The sequence below is a fragment of the Chlamydotis macqueenii genome, chromosome W, assembly GCF_036417535.1.
Source record: "Chlamydotis macqueenii isolate bChlMac1 chromosome W, bChlMac1.mat, whole genome shotgun sequence".
Taxonomy (NCBI): Eukaryota; Metazoa; Chordata; class Aves; order Otidiformes; family Otididae; genus Chlamydotis; species Chlamydotis macqueenii.
The window spans coordinates 52,496,809-52,515,610 of NC_141592.1; the positions used below are offsets into that span (position 1 = coordinate 52,496,809).

Sequence of the window (18,802 nt, forward strand, 5' to 3'; positions counted from 1 at the left end):
ACTAAAGAAGGACTGAGTCCTTTTGAAATATTGTACGGGAAGCCCTATATCGTACAGGCAGGAATATCAACTCAGATTGGAGATGAAACATTATCTGATTATGTGATAAGTCTGCAGAAACAACTTCAAGAGGTAGAGAAACTGGTCTTAGGAACCAGAGCCCGAGGTCTTGATGGGCCGGTGCATGATGTTAAACCTGGCGATTATGTGTATGTTAAGTCCTTTACAGACTCACCTTTGGAACCAAAGTGGGAAGGCCCATTCCAGGTGCTGCTGACATCCCATACAGCGATCAAGATTAAAGAACAGACCTCATGGGTGCATCACACCAGAGTGAAGAAAGCTCCTAAGCCACGATGGGAATCGACACCTATGGGACCATTAAAGCTTCGCATCCAAAAATGATGACGTGCGTTCTCATGACTCTGCTGAACTGTAACTTAATGAGTGCTTGGGAATGGCCTTGGACAAATGTTCATTTTGGGTATACGGGAAGTGAGGGAAAAGATCTGAAAGGGATGAATTTGGCAACTGTTGTAGTATATAACGATAACATGACACTGCAACCAACTGGAGAAGAAAGAATAGATTCAATCTATACCTGGATGGTTGAAGAAGGAAAAGAGGTTCAGATAGGTTGTAGACTCCTTAATGTAAGTAATCCACCTCCTCTCTTAACTCAAATTATGGTCAGGAACTCCCACAATTGGGAACTGGGATTCGAGATAGGTGAAATGGCATGCAGAGGAAAGGAGATTTGTTGGTATCCCTTCAATGTAACTCAAACAGTGTCTATTGTATGTTTGGGGGCAACTCAAAAGGAGAATCAAGCTTTATCTTTCAGATTTCGGTTACAGACACCGAAAAGGATCACTACTCCTCCTACTTACACTACTTTGACTCAGGCTACTGAATCAAGTTCTGCAGAGCCCGAGCAGTTGGAACCATATGTATATCCAACAGGGCCATATGTAATTAAATATGTTGGCCAACAACAGGTAATATTTAATCCAACATGGTCTCTTAAACAAGTTGAGCTATCGAGGCAGAACAATATCTCCACCGTTCAACCAGCCTGCACACCATTTCTAAAACCCTCATATGCAGGATGGATGACATGGCTATATAAAAGAACCCAGATGAGAACAAAGAGAGATTTGACTGGTGCATTAGGAACAGGACTGGGAGTTTTGAATAGTATAGATACTGAGATAATAAAGAACAAATTCACCACGGCAATCAGTGATTTGAACAATACAATACCCTTTAAGATCTTCTCTCCTCACTTTAGGAAACAGTCAATGGCTTATGGCAAATGCATTACCACAATGGGAAGAGCTTAATGAAAAGGATAATGAATTAATTGTAGATGCATTAGACATAGTTCAAACTAATGATTCTAAAGCACTCAGTTGTATCCAGGCCCAATTATGGATACAGTCAATAGCAGCTGCAATCATCAGGGAAGGAGAGAACGGAATCCTACCAAGAGAAATCCAAAAGGTAATTTGGGATAATGCAACTGAATGTGAAAGGAAATTCTAATCGTGGTGGCATTGAGTTAATTTTACCTTTGACCCCACTAGCAACACAGCCACAGCCTTTGTACTAACTGTATCTAAAGCCTTGGTGTACAATATATATCCAATTGTTGCATTAGGATTAAATCACCATGGGACTGTACTTTATCCCGTAGAACATAGGGTATGGGCTATGAAAAATGGAAAGAAATGGCAAACCATTGATGTCGAGGCCTGTGCTGTGTGAGACCAGCAGGATTTATTTGTGAAGGTAATACCATAAAAGCGCAGGATATTTGTCTGGATACAGAACAAAATGTTTGTCACTTTGAGATACACCCCAATGAGACCCTAGAAACCACTGTAATTTACAAGGGTATGGGATGTGCTTGCTTGAGGACTCTGTGTGATTCTGTACAAGTTGATGACCTAATAGTGGACACGAGTAACCATTCAAATATTGGCATCTGTAATTTTGTTAGTCTCACAGGATGTGATTTTAATTATACTGCTCCTGTCATTACCTATCAATTGATACAACCTAGTCATGAACTGATTCAAGATTTGCAGCCCACCCCTATTGGAATGAATCTTGCTCTAGTAATGGAACTACTGCATCATGAAAACTTAGAGAGATTGATAAAGCAAGTCCAGGAAAGTGGCCGAAAGACTTTAATTACTATCCAACATGATACAGAAAGAACACATCAAATAATGGAACAAGTGAAGTCAGATGGAGAGCACTATTGGTGGGATGTGTTCATGGGTTATTCCCCATCTGCTACCAAGATCTTAAACATACTGACCCACCCGATATTGATATTACTGATAGTCATGGCAATGTTAACAGTAGTAAATCTTATCTTTTGGTATAAATTGAAGAAGCTTGCTGAACAAATATGGGCCTTAAAAACAGTAATGAAATATAATGAACCACTTCTAACAGCAAAAGAATTTGCTTAGGAGAAAGAAAAGGGGGGAATTGATACAGGGAATTAACTATCTGCTAAATATTGCTTGATTTAGGAGACTAACTGTCTGCTAGAGAATGCCTAACAATCCTGTTTGCCTTGAAACTCACTGAAGCTTATCAGGGGCTGGTATTTGTCAAGGACTAATATGTCTAGCAAAGGACGGAATGTTAGTTCCAGCACAAATTCGGTCAGAAGTCGGGAAACTGCTGAAGTTACCAAGTGAAAGGAGAGCATGGGTGAATGACTCAAGTTCATCTAGAGGAAGATAAGACCCCTGAAGAAGTGAACGACCACCAGAGACAGATCTGAAATGCTAACGCGAGTGGTTTTTTAATAACCCTGCCTCACTTATGCATATGCATGTCTGTATTGTGCAATCCTATGAATATGTATACCTGCACCATATAAATTTTTGGTAAAATGTGCTGTCGGTGTGCGTGCTTTTGGAGGAGCAATCCCCCATGCACCCGGCGCCGAATAAACATGCCTGCTTTATAACTCTTTCCGAGTTGTAGAGTTTGATCCGCGCGTCAGGTCAGTGGAGTGCGTGCTGTGCCAAGAGTGCGCTGTCCCAGGAGTAAGGAGTTAGTGGACGGGGCTTGGTCAGTAGAGTGCGCTGCTGTGCCAAGAGTGCGCTGTCCCGAGTGTGGCGGGGGGGTGGCGAGGAGCCCTCAGCCTTTGGAGCTTGGACTCCCTGTGATAGAGGTGGTGTGTTTGTGTGGGTGTCCTTTGTGTCGACGGAGTTATACTTTTGTTACCACTCAGTGTTGTTGGTGGGGTCTTAAGTTTATTCCAGCTGATTTATATTTGTACTATAGCTTAGTGTTCTGGTGTGTGCAGTGTCGCAGGTCGACCCCATTGGAATAAGTGATACATGCAGTTTGGCATTGTTCCCGTGTAAGATGCGGCATTAATTCATAAGATGTTTAAGTGGAAAAAGACGGGGTGTAAATGCCCCTCCAGTCAATAGACCTGGCTGGACTACAGAGCCCTGGTGTACCTTGTGGGATAAATTAGAGACATGTACTTGTGTGGGACCCGAACCATGGGGGGCTGTGGAACCTATGGAGGTATTGAAGTATTGGGGGGAATTTATACAAACTTCCCATATGCCTTCCCGAGACCAGCTCACCCATGCCGGACGCATGACTGGTTGCTTGTTGTTTGCCTATAAGATTATGGTGGGTCGAGTAGGAGAATTGAAGCAAAGAGTACAGGATGTCACCCAGGAGAACGAGCGCTTAAAGGCTGAAATATTGTTGCAAAGGCAAACGTTCATGACGGCAGTAAAGGAAGGGGAACAGCGGCAGGAACAGTTGGAAGGAAAATGTGCAGCGCTGGCACAGCAGTACGCTGTACGGTCTGCGAGATGGTGGTGCAAAAAGGACAGTAAGACTTGAGACATGGGACCACGAGTGAGGGCAATCATGAAAGACCCCAGTTGGGATCCTGAGACATGGGATGGGGACATATGGAGCACGAGCGAGGGAGAGGAGACTAGTGATGATGGAGGGAAAGAAGCTGAGGTTCCCATGAACAAAGGGGCTCAAGCAGCCCCAGTATTTAAGCGCCGCCTAGTTTCAAATGGAAATGGACAGGCAGTGTGAACAGACGAAGTAATGGATTATAGTCCAGAGGAAGTTAAAGCCTTATTGGACAAGTATAGGCAACGGCCTGGGGAGCGGCCGCAGAACTGGTTAGTATGATTAATGGAAGAAGGGGCAGACACTGTGCTTCTAGATGGGATGGACGCCAAGAAATTTATGACCCTCACTCCTGACCTCTATGTCCAAGCTGCCCTGCAATGCCTAGGTGACAACACGATAAATATGGTTGCGGTGGTGGCAGAAGGCTTGTCAGACCGGTATACTAACGATGGGGCCTAGCCAGTTGGCCCCCGGGAGTGGGTAACCCTACGACAAGCCTGTACTCTATTAAAAACAGAAGGCATGAAGCTGGCAGTAATGATGGGATCTCCCGAACTCTACTTGAGCCAACCACTAATCCCGGGAATACGAAACACGCTCCTAGAGGGCTGCCCAAAGGGCTGGAAACCATATTTAATTCCCGTTTTGTTAGCAGAGCAAGGGAATCCCATTGACCAAATTATTGAAAAAATAAGCCAACTGGGAGATTTGCCTGGTTTGGAGTCCTCTACGGGGGACTTAGAAGGAGATAAGCGGAATACACGATCCCAGACAGAAGAGAGGGAGCCAGGGGAGCATAATAAATTGTTTCGCTTGCTTTTAGACAGGGGCATTCATCAGAGGGAAACAGCAAGCCACTCCAGGTGCTGCGGTGCACGGCACAAGAAATCCACCAGAAACGGATACGGAAGATTGCCTGTGATGAGCAAGATATGAGTTCCGTAGCACCCCTTACACATAAAACCCAGGAGTTGTCACTGGGACAACCAGACATTCCATCATTCGGGTGCACACAACCATCTGCACCCCCTCCCCCCCTCCCAGAGTTTGAGGATTCAATGTATCCGTGGACCGATGTTAGGAAGGCGCAGCGGCGCCTTAAAGAGGATTAGGGATTAGACCAAGCCCCCACACTGGATTGCCGTGTATTGCACTATGACCCTTGACCCTTTACGCGCTGTATTATCTGGTGGTTGTCCACTAACAAACAAAGGGTCAAAGCATTAGTCAATATGGGGGCGGAGGTCACTATCATACATGGAAATCCACGCAAGATGCAAGGGACTACTAGTCCCGTACGGGGGCTAGGAGACCAGCCAGTGGTGGGAACAATGACAAAAGATTGGTGATTGGGACCCCCATATGTATCAGGTGTTAGTAGCTGAGATTGGGGAATATATCATAGGGATGGATGTGTTGAAGGGGGCAACCATGATGATAGAAGGGACGTTATGGGCCTTTGGGTCAACTCAGTGGCTCCATGCCTGGGCGATTACTGTGGGAAAAATCCAGGCCCCCGCTACAATTCCTATGGCTTCTCAAATAGTAAATATAAAGCAATATAAGATACCTGGAGGAATGAAAGAAATACAGGATACTATTAATGATTTACTATTAGCCGGAGTTGTTCTATATACTCATTCGCCATTTAATAGCCCGATTTGGCCGGTGAAGAAACCTGATGGTAGTTGGCGAATGACGGTAGATTACAGAGCGGTCAATAAACATACTCCACCCATAACATCAGCAGTGCCAGAGGTAGCTACTTTGCTACACCAGATCCAGTCACATGAGGGCACCTGGCATGCAGTAATAGATGTGGATAACGCATTCTTTACCATACCCATCCCCCTCGAAACCCAAGAATAGTTTGCTTTTACATGGGGTGGCAATCAGTATACTTTTACTGGACTGCCACAGGGGTATTAACACAGCCCGACCTTTTGTCACCAGGCTATACACCGGACTCTAGAAAAACATCACATGGAGGCTAGTGTACAACTTGTGCAGTATATTGATGATGTACTAATACAAGGTAGCAGTTTTGACCAAGTACAACAACACCTAGATGCAGTATTAAAATTGTTGTGTCAGGAAGGATGGGCTGTCAACCCTCAGAAGATACAAGGCCCAGCGCAAGAAGTCAAATATTTAGGCATTGTCTGAAATCGTGGGATGCAGTGCATTCCCAACAAAGCTCTGGATACCATTAGGAACTGGCCGCGACCTGAAGATCGGAGTGCAAAGGTTTCTGGGCGCAGTAGGATATTGGCGTTCCTATGTTCCAGGGCTGGCAGTATTATTAAAACCATTGTATAGAATCACCCGAAAAAAGGCGCACTTTGAGTGGTCCGATATACACCAGCAGGCTTTTGAACAAGTTTGTGAGCTTATCCAATATCACATGGAACTACACCCTATCCAGGTGGGTCCGGTAGAACTCCAAGCAACATTGGAGCAGAATGTGGCCCTCTGGAGCCTGTGGCAGTTACAAGAGGGGTGAAGGCGGCCTCTAGGATTTTGGTCACGACACCTTACAGGAGCTGAAGAGCGGTATACTGCCTTCGAAAAGGCATTGTTAGCGGTTTATTGGGCTTTGCTAGATACAGAAGACAGGACAGTGGGACATGAGGTGTTAGTGCAATCAGCAGGACCTATAGTTTCATGGGCCTTGGCACCCATGGTGAGTCACAAATAGACACGCCCAAGAGTCTACTATAGTCAAGATGAAGTGGTACATCCAAGAACGAGCAAAACCTGGGATGCGAGGTGTACACCAATTGCATGAATTAGTAGGTCAGAGCCTAATGGGAGAAGAAGAGAAAAAACATGATCTATACAATTATCAGATTGGACGCTGGGGAGTACCGTATGAACAGCTAACTGAAAGTCAAAAGAAGCATGCCTGGTTCACAGATGGTAGTGCTGGAACAAAACAAGGCAAACCCATGTGGCGTGCAGTTGCCTTACAGCCCAGTTCTAAAACTCAATTGGTTACGGAAGGGAGTGAAGGCAGTAGTCAGCTAGCTGAACTGGTCGCTGTGTGGCAAGCCATAGATGCCACTCCAGAGAACACCATTTGCTATCTATATACAGATTCCTGGGCAGTAGCCCAGGGACTGGTAAATTGGTTAGGCAAATGGCATGCAGATGGATGGTATATTGGTAGCAAAGAAGTATGGGGGAAAGATTACTGGATAAAAATTTGGGAATTGTTGCAAACCCGGGAAGTACAAGTTTTCCATGTGGATGCACATGTCAGAGAACAATCAGAAACCACACGGTGGAATGCTGAGGTAGATCAGATAGCACGACCTATGGTAAAAGCAGCTATGCACAACAGCAACGAGCAGAGGCCGCTAGCGCAATGGGCTCATGACAAAGCGGGGCATGCAGGCCGGGATGCTACACTAGCGTGGGCCCAACAACGTGGCATTCATTTGCTGCAAGATGTGGTCACAGATGTGGGAACAGAGAGTGCAGTACAGCTGCCTGATATTAAAGAATTTGAGCTATGTCCTTGAACACCACTTGCTCAATAACAAAAACCAGCAATGAGAACAAGATAAGTAAATACCAAAGGCAAAAATAGTAAAGACAACTAAAAATCTATAACCAATCCAAATGAAGTTTAAGGCGCGTGAACAGTATACTGCTACCAATTGAATTAGATGATTAAGCGCGTGCATTTCGCGTGTAGCTGAGAAAAGATATAAAAGACGTATGCTGACGGACAATAAAGGTCTCTGGTACATCATCCACGAGGGTCCTGTCGTTATTGCAACATATGGCGCCCGAACAGGGACCTTGACTCGCAGAACAAGAGCAACTGGTGGCAGCCCAGGCTGAACGAAAAAGCAGCGGAAACAAGAGCTGCATGCAGCGGAGGTAAGAGCCGTGGTCCACGAGACCAAGGAGAGAGCGGCGGGTAAAGAGCCACGGTCCACGGGACCAAGGAAAGAGCGGCGGGTAAAGAGCCGCGGTCCTCGAGACCAAGGAGAGAGCGGCGGGTAAAGAGCCGCGGGTGAGCAGCCAGGGGACATGGGGTCTTCAATGTCAGCCAAAGAGAAATCTATTGTTAAAATTCTTGTAAGAATCCTTGAGAGACATGGATTAAAGTATGATGAGATGAAGCTACGTTTGCTGCTTACACGGCTAAAAAAAAGAGGGGTGTTTGAAGATGCGACAGTGGTATTTGATATTGAGCCATGGCAAAAGGCAGGACAGATTCTTTGTGATGCTGCTTCACACGGAGATACGGTAGCAAGTGGGCTGTTAACGACGTGGCGTTTAATCCTGGATTTGTTGCAACAGCTTCAGGCTGACCATGTTACTGCTGCAGCGGCAGATGCCGTGATGAGCTCTGCCCCTCCTTCGGTGCTGCCTACCTCTTCGGTACCGCCTACCTCTTCGGTACCGCCTACTCCTTTGATACTGCCTACTCCTTCGGTGCTGCCTATTCCAACGGCACTGCCTGTTCCTCCTGACGAGACTGATCCTTTACTTCCTGGACTTCCCTTACCTCCCGCAGTGCATGTTTCCCCCTCTGCGCTCCCCGTGCAAGCAGAACTGTTAACGGATGTGAAGCCCGTTACTAGGGAGGGGAGTCCTGATCCTCGCCAGCACTGGCAGAAGCTTAAGGAGCGGGCAGAAAGGGAGGGGGAGTATGATCTGGCACAACAACTAGTTTGCCCTGTCATAAGAACTCCTGATGGGCGATCTGAGTATAGGGGAATAGAATTCAGGCTGGTAAAAGAGTTGTGGAAGAGTGTGCTGGAATATGGTCTCACTTCACCTTATACACAAGGGTTATTACAATCAGTGATGCTTAATTATGAACTCACTCCCTTTGATATAAAGCAAATAGCATCCCTCATATTTACACCCACTCAGAAGGTGTTGTTTGAATCACACTGGCGTTCTGCATGTGAAATGAAAGTGTTGGAAAATTTTGAGAGACCGGATGATGACCCATTGAGGGGTTCGGGTATCCCTCAATTAATGGGAGAAGCACCATTGCAATCCCCCCAATTACAAGCACGTTTGAATTCAGCCATACTGGCTCAATCCCGTCAACTGGCATATCAAGCCATGTTAAAAACACCCGATGTCGGGAAAGCAACTGTCTCCTTTACTTCTATACGACAGGGACCTAATGAACCATATATGTCTTTTATTGATAAGCTGAAGGAGGCAATTGAGAAACAGGTAGAAAATGACATGGCTCGGGAAGCATTATTAATGAAGTTAGCTGTGGAAAACGCTAATGTTGACTGTAAACGAGTATTGGAGCCTTTGAGAAATCCCACTATTGTCGAAATGATGGAAACATGTCAAAAGGTGGGCTCGGTACAACATAAGATGGAAACAATGGCCACTGCATTCGCTGCAGTAAGGGTGAATAATCAGATTTGTTTCCGATGTGGGCAAACAGGACACGCTATGAAGGGCATAGCCCAGAAATTTGTTTTCGATGTGGAAAGGGTGGGCATTATGCTAACCAATGCCAATCCAAATGGGATAGGGAAGGAAGGTCACAATCGGGAAACTCCAGAGAGAACGCGAGTCGCAGGCGCGTGCAGACACAAGTACCTCAGCAGCGCTCCCAAGTGGGTGCAGTCACCTCCAAGCAGAGACCATCGGTAGTGCAGGACTGGATGTGGCCACCCTCAACACAACAAACATCATAGATTCCATGGTCTACAAGATTCCGGTGAATGCAAAAGGACCCATAGGAAATGGCCTAAGTGCACTTGTGCTGGGGCGATCGAGCACGACCGTTCAGGGATTATTTGTTTTACCAGGAGTAATAGATGCAGATTTTGAAGGACAAATTCAGGTTATGGTTTGGACCCCTTCGCCACCGATTGTTGTACCTACAGGAGCTCGGATAGCCCAATTGATACCTTTTCAGGGGCAATCCTTAAACACAGAAGATAAAAAAAGGGGAGATGGAGGTTTTGGATCCACGGGCCCTGCAGCCTTGTGGGTACAGCCGGTAACAACACAAAGACTTAAGCTGACATGTACAGTACGCAACTCAAAGAGCAAGCCAACTGCTGTTACAATGACAGGAATGATAGATACCGGTGCGGATGTCACCGTGATATCATCCACTAAATGGCCGTCCTCGTGGCCGATACAACCTGTAGCCTCTGGATTAGCAGGCACTGGAGGAACTACCACATCCTATCAGAGTGTTGATTTAATACAAGTGGTGGGTCCAGACGGACAAGTCTCCACCACGCGTCCTTATGTAGTTGTCGTAGTTCAGCCCCGATCGGACCAGACTACGCAGTCTCTCTCTCACTCCCCCCACCTTCCAAGAGAACAGGGAGAGAAAATATAAGGAAAAACAGCTCGAGGTTTGAGATAAGGACAGGGAGAAATCCTTAAAGTTACCGTCACGGGCAAAACAGACTCGACTTGGGGAAAACTATTCATTTATTACTACAAACAGCAGGATAATGACACAGAGAACAAGATAACCTCCCCCCACCCCTCCCTCTTCCCAGGCTCAACATTATCTCTACTACGATCCCCCCCCCCAAGCGGCACGGGGGGGAAGAGGGAATGGGGGTTGCAGTCAGTTCATCATACGTTGTTTTACGCCGCTGCTTCATGGTTGGGGGAAGAACTCCTCACATTCCTCCCCTGCTCCAGCGTGGGGTCCCTCCCACGGGCCACAGTCCTTCGTGGAACTGCTCCGGCGTGGGTCATCTCTTCCACGGGGTGCAGTCCCTCTAGAACAGCTGTCCCAGCGGGCCCTCCACAGGCCACAGCTGCCTTCAGGCATCCACCTCCCCCAGTATGGGGTCCTTCACGGGCTCCAAGTGGATCTCTGCTCCTCCGTGGGCCTCCATGGGCTGCAGGGGGACAACCTGCTCCACCATGGTCATCACCACAGGCTGCAGGGGAATCTTGGCCAGGAGCCACATTACTCCTCCCCCTCACTTCTGAACTGACCTTGGCGTCTGCAGCCGTTCCTCACAACAGGCTGGTAGATGTCTCTCAGGATCTTTTTTTACATCTTATTCACTTCTCATCTCCTTTCCACTTCTTGCAGCCAGGCTGGACCGAGTCGGGCCCAGTCGGCTGCCTGGCGAGAGGCCAGAGGGTGAGGCCTGCAAGGCCCATGAGGCCTGCGCCTCCCCCTCTGCACCTCTGCCCCCGCTCAGCTTCTTCACATCTTCTCTTCTCCCTTTTTTTTTTCTGTTTTCCCCTTCTGAAATACGTTATCGCAGAGGCGTTATCACAGAACATTCTGCTACCAATCGGCTCGGCCTTGGCCAGCAGCAGGTCCGCCCTAGGCCCGGCCGAGTCCACTGAACAAAGGGGAGCGACTTCTAGCAGTTTCCTACAGAAGCTACCACCTTAGGCCCCCCCTCACTAACAAAACCAGAACAGTAGTGAAGGTTCCACTTATCCTATGGGGACAAGATGTTTTGGCATCATGGGGGGTGACAATTAATACATCACATTTTGCCTAGGGGTCACTGTGGCACGGCCCACTGTTTCTATTAAATGGTTGACAGATAAACCTGTCTGGGTGGATCAGTGGCCACTTACAGAAGAAAAGCTCCACGCGTTACATTAATTGGTTGACGAACAATTGCAAGCGGGACACATAGTACCAACCACGAGCCCATGGAACACACCTGTATTTGTTATAAAGAAGAAAAGCGGAAAGTGGCGACTGTTGCATGACCTGCGGCGGGTAAATGCTATAATGGAAAGTATGGGAGCCCTTCAGCCAGGGCTCCCGTCCCCTACCATGATTCCAACCAATTGGCCAATTGTAGTAATAGATTTAAAAGATTGTTTTTTCACTATTCCTTTAGCAGAAGGGGGTGGACCAAAATTTGCATTTTCCGTCCCGTCAATCAATCAGGCTGCGCCCATGAAGTGATATCATTGGGTTGTTCTTCCTCAGGGCATGAAAAATAGTCCCACTATCTGTCAGATGTATGTTGCAAAGGCCCTTTCTGAGCTAAGGCTTAAGTATCCACAAATGTTAATATATCATTACATGGATGATATTTTGTTAGCCGGTCAATCTCCTGACCTATTGACAAGAGCAACTGAGGAGGTAAGGACCACGCTTTCTGCGTACAGGTTACAGATTGCTCCGGAAAAAGTTCAAGAGGAGCAACCCTGGAAGTATTTGGGATTGAAAATTTCTGCCTCCACTATACAACCACAACGGGTTGTATTACAAACAGAGATTTGAACCTTAAATGATCTCCAAAAATTACTGGGTGCTATAAATTGGATTCGCCCTTTGCTGGGAATTGATAATACTCAACTTTCCCCTCTTTTTAATTTGCTAAAAGGGGAGCCTAACTTAAATTCACCCCAACAGTTAACAGCTGATGCGCAGAAAGCTCTGGCCCAGGTGGAGCTGGCGATCCAGTCAAGGCAGGTACATCAATATTTAATCCAACATGGTCTCTTAAACAAGTTGAGCTATTGAGGCAGAACAATATCTCCACCGTTCAACCAGCCTGCACACCATTTCTAAAACCCTCATATGCAGGATGGATGACATGGCTATATAAAAGAACCCAGATGAGAACAAAGAGAGATTTGACTGGTGCATTAGGAACAGGACTGGGAGTTTTGAATAGTAAAGATACTGAGATAATAAAGAACAAATTCACCACGGCAATCAGTGATTTGAACCATTCAAATATTTGCATCTGTAATTTTGTTAGTCTCACAGGGTGTGATTTTAATTATACTGCTCCTGTCATTACCTATCAATTGATACAATCTAGTCATTAATTGATTCAAGATTTGCAGCCCACCCCTATTGGAATGAATCTTGCTCTAGTAATGGAACTACTGCATCATGAAAACTTAGAGAGATTGATAAAGCAAGTCCAGGAAAGTGGCCGAAAGACTTTAATTACTATCCAACATGATACAGAAAGAACACACCAAATAATGGAACAAGTGAAGTCAGATGGAGAGCACTATTGGTGGGATGTGTTCATGGGTTATTCCCCATCTGCTGCCAAGATCTTAAACATACTGACCCACCTGATATTGATATTACTGATAGTCATGGCAATATTAACAGTAGTAAATCTTATCTTTTGGTATAAATTGAAGAAGCTTGCTGAACAAATATGGGCCTTAAAAACAGTAATGAAATATAATGAACCACTTCTAACAGCAAAAGAATTTGCTTAGGAGAAAGAAAAGGGAGGAATTGATACAGGGAATTAACTATCTGCTAAATATCGCTTGATTTAGGAGACTAACTGTCTGCTAGAGAATGCCTAACAATCCTGTTTGCCTTGAAACTCACTGAAGCTTATCAGGGGCTGGTATTTGTCAAGGACTAATATGTCTAGCAAAGGACGGAATGTTAGTTCCAGCACAAATTCGGTCAGAAGTCGGGAAACTGCTGAAATTACCAAGTGAAAGGAGAGCATGGGTGAATGACTCAAGTTCATCTAGAGGAAGATAAGACCCCTGAAGAAGTGAACGACCACCAGAGACAGATCTGAAATGCTAACGCAAGTTTTTTTTTTAATAACCCTGCGTCACTTATGCATATGTATGTCTGTATTGTGCAATGCTATGAATATGTATACCTGCATCATAGAATCATAGAATCATAGAATAGTTAGAGTTGGAAGGGACCTTCAAAGGTCATCTAGTCCAACCCCCCTGCAAGAAGCAGGGACATCCCTGACTAGATCAGGTTGCTCAGAGCCTCATCCAGCCTGGCCTTGAACAATTCCAAGGATGGGGCATCCACCACCTCTCTGGGCAACCTGTTCCAGTGTTCTACAACTCTCATTGTAAAAAATTTTTTTCTAATATCTAATCTAAACCTACCTCCTTCTAATTTAAACCCATTACCCCTTGTTCTATCACAACAGGCCCTACTGAACAGCTTCTCCCCATCTTTCCTGTAGGCCCCCTTGAGGTATTGGAAGACCGCTATCAGGTCTCCCCGGAGCCTCCTCTTCTCCAGGCTGAACAGCCCCAACTCTCTCAGCCTGTCCTCATAGGAGAGGTGCTCCAGCCCTCTGATCATCTTTGTGGCCCTCCTCTGGACCCTTTCCAACTGGTCCATGTCCTTCTTGTGTTGGGGACTCCAGAACTGGACGCAGTACTCCAGGTGGGGTCTCACCAGGGCAGAGTAGAGGGGCAGAATCACCTCCCTCAACCTGCTGGCCACACTCCTCTTGATGCAGCCCAGGATGCGGTTGGCCTTCTGGGCCGCAAGGGCGCATTGCCCACTCATGTTGAACCTCTCGTCTACCAACACTCCCAGGTTTTCGCCTCAGGGCTGCTCTCGATCCAATCCCCGCCCAGCCTGTATTTGTGCCTGGGATTGCCATGACCCAGGTGCAGGACCTTGCACTTGGCCTGGTTGAACTTCATGAGGTTGGCACGGGCCCACCTCTCCAGCCTGTCAAGGTCCCTCTGGATGGCATCCCTCCCTTCCAGTGAGTCGACGGCACCACACAGCTTGGTGTCATCGGCGAACTTGCTGAGGGTGCACTCTATCCCACTGTCCATGTCGCCGACAAAGATGTTGAACAGGGCCGGGCCCAACACGGACCCCTGAGGGACGCCACTGGTGACCGGTCTCCACATGGACATTGAGCCGTTGACCACCACTCTCTGAGTGCGGCCATCCAGCCAACTCCTTATCCACCGAGTGGTCCATCCATCAAACCCATGCCTCTCTAGTTTAGAGAGAAGGATGTCGTGCGGGACAGTGTCAAATGCCTTGCACAAGTCCAGGTAGATGATGTCCGTTGCCCGTCCCTTGTCCACCGATGCTGTTACCCCGTCATAAAAGGCCACCAAATTGGTCAGGCACGATCTGCCCTTGGTGAAGCCATGTTGGCTGTCACCAACCACCTCCTTGCTCTCCATGTGCCTTAGCATGGTTTCCAGGAGAATCTGCTCCATGACCTTGCCAGGCACAGAGGTGAGGCTGACCGGCCTGTAGTTGCCCGGGTCTTCCTTGTTCCTCTTTTTAAAAATGGGGGTTATGTTTCCTCTCTTCCAGTCATCGGGGACCTCACCAGACCGCCACGATTTCTCAAATATGATGGCCAGTGGCTTGGCAACTTCATCCACCAGTTCCCTCAGGATGCGCGGATGGATCTCATCAGGCCCCATGGACTTGTGCACCTTCAAGTTCCTTAAATGATCTCGAACCTGCTCTTCGAGCACTGTGGGCGGTTCTTCATCCTTGCAGTCCCTGCCTGTGCCTTCCACAGCTTGGGTGGGGAGACAAGAGTTCTTATCAGTGAAGACTGAGGCAAAAAAGTCATTGAGTACCTCAGCCTTCTCCACATCCCGGGTAACCACGACACCCGTTACCTTCCGGAGGGGGCCTACATTCTCCTTGGATTTTCTTTTGTCCCCTACATACCTGTAAAAGCTTTTCTTGTTACTTTTTATATCCCTGGCCAGATTCGATTCCATCAGGGCTTTAGCCTTCCTCACCCTATCCCTGGCCGCTCGCACAGTCACTCGGTAGTCCTCCCAGGCTACCTGTCCCAGCTTCCACCCTCTATAGGCTTTCCTCTTCACTTTCAGTTGGTCCAGGAGCTCCTTGCTCATCCACACTGGCCACCTGGCCTTTTTGCCCGACTTGTTTTTCATCGGGATGCACCTCTGCTGAGCTTGGAGGAGGTGCTCCTTAAATATGGACCAACTTTCCTGGGCCCCTCTTCCCTCCAGGGCCGCCTCCCATGGCACTTTGCCCATGAGGTTCCTGAAGAGGCCGAAGTCCGCCTTCCTGAAATCTAGGGCAGAGAGCTTACTGTGCAGTTTCCTTGCCGCCTCGTGGATCTTGAACTCCACCATGTCATGGTCACTGCAGCCAAGGCTGTCCATCAGTTTCACGTCCCCCACCAGCCCCTCCCTGTTGGTGAGCACAAGGTCCAGCATGGCACCCCTCCTTGTCGGCTCCTCTATCGCCTGCAGGAGGAAGTTATCATCCACGCATTCCAGGAACCTCCTGGACTGCCTGTGCCCTGCCGTATTGTCTTTCCAACAGATGTCAGGGTGGTTCAAGTCCCCCATGAGGACCAGGGCTCGTGACCGCTGTGAGGCTGCTCCTATCTGGCTATAGAGCGCCTCGTCCGCTCTGTCTTCCTGGCCAGGCGGCCTGTAACAGACCCCCACCGTAACATCCCCCGTCCGTCCCTGTCCTCTAATCTTAACCCATAAGCTCTCTGTCAGCTCCTCCCCCATCCCCAGGCAGAGCTCCACGCACTCCAGCCGGTTGCTGACATAGAGAGCGACACCCCCTCCTTGTCTTCCCTGCCTGTCTTTTCTAAAAAGCCTGTACCCCTCCATGTTGACGCTCCAGTTGTAAGAGTCGTCCCACCACGTCTCCGTGATGCCAACAAGGTCGTAGCCCTGCTCGCGTGCACGCATCTCCAGTTCTTCCTGTTTATTTCCCATGCTGCGTGCGTTGGCATAGAAACACTTCAGCAGGGCCCCCGATAAAACCGACTTGCTGGCTGGAGTGACAGGTGTTCTTTTGTATCGCAGATTAGGTTTATTTGCACCTACCTGCGATCCTTCCCTGACTTCTGGGCGCTTGGTGCTGGCACTGGCGCCATGCCGATAGCCGTGGGCTGAACTGTTGTTGTGGTTTTGTTTAGTAGGGGGGGCCTAAGGTGGTAGCTTCTGTAGGAAACTGCTAGAAGTCGCTCCCCTTTGTTCAGGGGACTTGGCCAGGCCTAGGGCGGACCCACTGCTGGCCAAGGCCGAGCCGATTGGTAGCAGAATGTCTCGTGATGACGCCTCTGCGATAACGTATTTAAGAATGGGAAAACAGAAAAAAAAGAGAGAGAAGAGAAGATGTGAAGAAGCTGAGCGGGGGCAGAGGCGCAGAGGGGGAGGTGCAGGCCTCATGGGCCTTGCAGGCCTCACCCTCTGGCCTCTCGCCAGGCAGCCGACTGGGCCTGACTCGGTCCAGCCTGGCTGCAAGAAGTGGAGAGGAGATGAGAAGTGAATGAGATGTAAAAAAGATCCTGAGAGACACCTACCAGCCTGTTGTGAGGAACGGCTGCAGACACCAAGGTCAGTGAAGAAGGAGGGGGAGGAGTAATGCGGCTCCTGGCCAAGATTCCCCTGCAGCCTGTGGTGACGACCATGGTGGAGCAGGTTGTCCCCCTGCAGCCCATGGAGGTCCACGGAGGAGCAGAGATCCACTTGGAGCCCGTGAAGGACCCCGCACCGGGGGAGGTGGATGCCTGAAGGCAGCTGTGGCCCGTGGAGGGCCCGCTGGGACAGCTGTTCTGGAGAGACTGCACCCGTGGAAGAGATGACCCACGCCGGAGCAGTTCCACGAAGGACTGTGGCCCGTGGGAGGGACCCCACGCTGGAGCAGGGGAGGAATGTGAGGAGTTCTTCCCCCAACCATGAAGCAGCGGCGTAAAACAACATATGATGAATTGACTGCAACCCCCATTCCCTCTTTCCCCCTGTGCCGCTCGGGGAGGGAAGGTAGTAGAGATAATGTTAAGCTTGGGAAGAGGGAGGGGTGGATGGAGGTTATCTTGTTCTCTGTCTCATTACCCTGCTGTTTGTAGTAATAAATGAATAGTTTTCCCCAAGTCGAGTCTGTTTTGCCCGTGATGGTAACTTTAAGGATTTCTCCCTGTCCTTATCTCAAACCTCGAGTCGTTTTTCCTTATATTTTCTCCCCCTGTTCTCTCGGAAGGTGGGGGGAGTGAGAGAGAGACTGCGTAGTCTGGTCCGATCGGGGCTGAACTACGACAACTGTGCTCCCCCTCCCCCAGCAACACTAGTTTAAAGCCCTCCGGACAAGTCTGGCAAGCCTACGTCCAAGCACACTCTTCCCATTCTCGTTTAGGTGTACGCCATCCGGCCCTAGCAGCCCGGGCTTCTCAAAGCACGCCCCATGGTCAAGATACCCAAAGCCCTGGCTGTAACACCACTCCCTGAGCCACGAGTTGACTTGCCAGATACGCCTGGCCCTTTCAGGCCCCTGCCCTTTGACCAGGAGGATAGAGGAGAATACCACTTGAGCCCCAGAGTCTTTGACTGTTGAACCCAGGGCTCTGAAATCCCTTTTGATGTTTCTTAGGCTGCTGCTAGCTGCGTCGCTGGCCCCCACATGAAAGACCAGTAACGGATAATAGTCTGTAGGCCGTATGAGGCCAGGTATTCTCTTGGTAACATCTCTGACACGAGCCCCCGGGAGACAGCACACCTCCCGAGAGAGTGGATCAGGTCGACAGGTGGGTGCCTCCGTCCCCCTCAGGAGGGAGTCACCCACTACTAGCACTCGCCTCTTTTTCTTGGAAGCACTGGTAATCACGCGAGCCGGTTGGGCTACCTCGCACGGCTCCAGTGCCTCCCCTGAGGTGCTGGGTCTTACTTCTTCGGTCTGCAGAGCAGCAAAGCGGTTCTGCAGGGGCACCTCGGGTTTCTGGGGAAGCTTCTTCTTCCTCCTGTTACGTTTTATCCTTGCAGTTTTCCATTGGTTGGCATCTTCTGCCTGATTGCTTATGTTGTGTGTAGGTGTGGGGGGGGTTTGATTGGTTCACTGGGTGCTGCGGTTCCGGTGCAGACGGCGCCTGGAACCAGGCATCCAGCTCCCTCTCCGCCTCCCTGATGTCCCGCAGCCTCCTGACCACCTCCTGCAGCTCAGCCACCTGCCACAGGAGCTGCTCCACCTGGGCACACCTTCTGCAGTCAGGGCTGCCGCCTGCCCCTGCCCCGAGAGTAGGGTCCAGGCACTGCCTGCAGCCCGAGGTCTGCACCGCAGCCTCCCCCCTCGGCTGCTCCGTCTGCACGGAGACATCGACCGCCGCAGGGGGTGCCGGTGCAGACCTTCCGGCCGGAGGCGCAGCCTTTGTTCTCA

At 48.9% G+C, this 18,802-nt stretch overlaps 1 protein-coding gene across 1 annotated transcript in view; it reads left to right on the forward strand.

The window, feature by feature from the left end:
* The first annotated feature begins 4,239 nt into the window (after positions 1-4,239).
* The window catches only part of LOC104482918 (proteinase-activated receptor 1), a 67,681-nt gene continuing 53,118 nt past the window's right edge, over positions 4,240-18,802 (forward strand). The window contains 2 exon segments of the mRNA XM_086769647.1: positions 4,240-4,358; positions 4,745-4,857. Of these exon segments, the coding sequence (XP_086625773.1) occupies positions 4,240-4,358; positions 4,745-4,857 (232 nt within the window).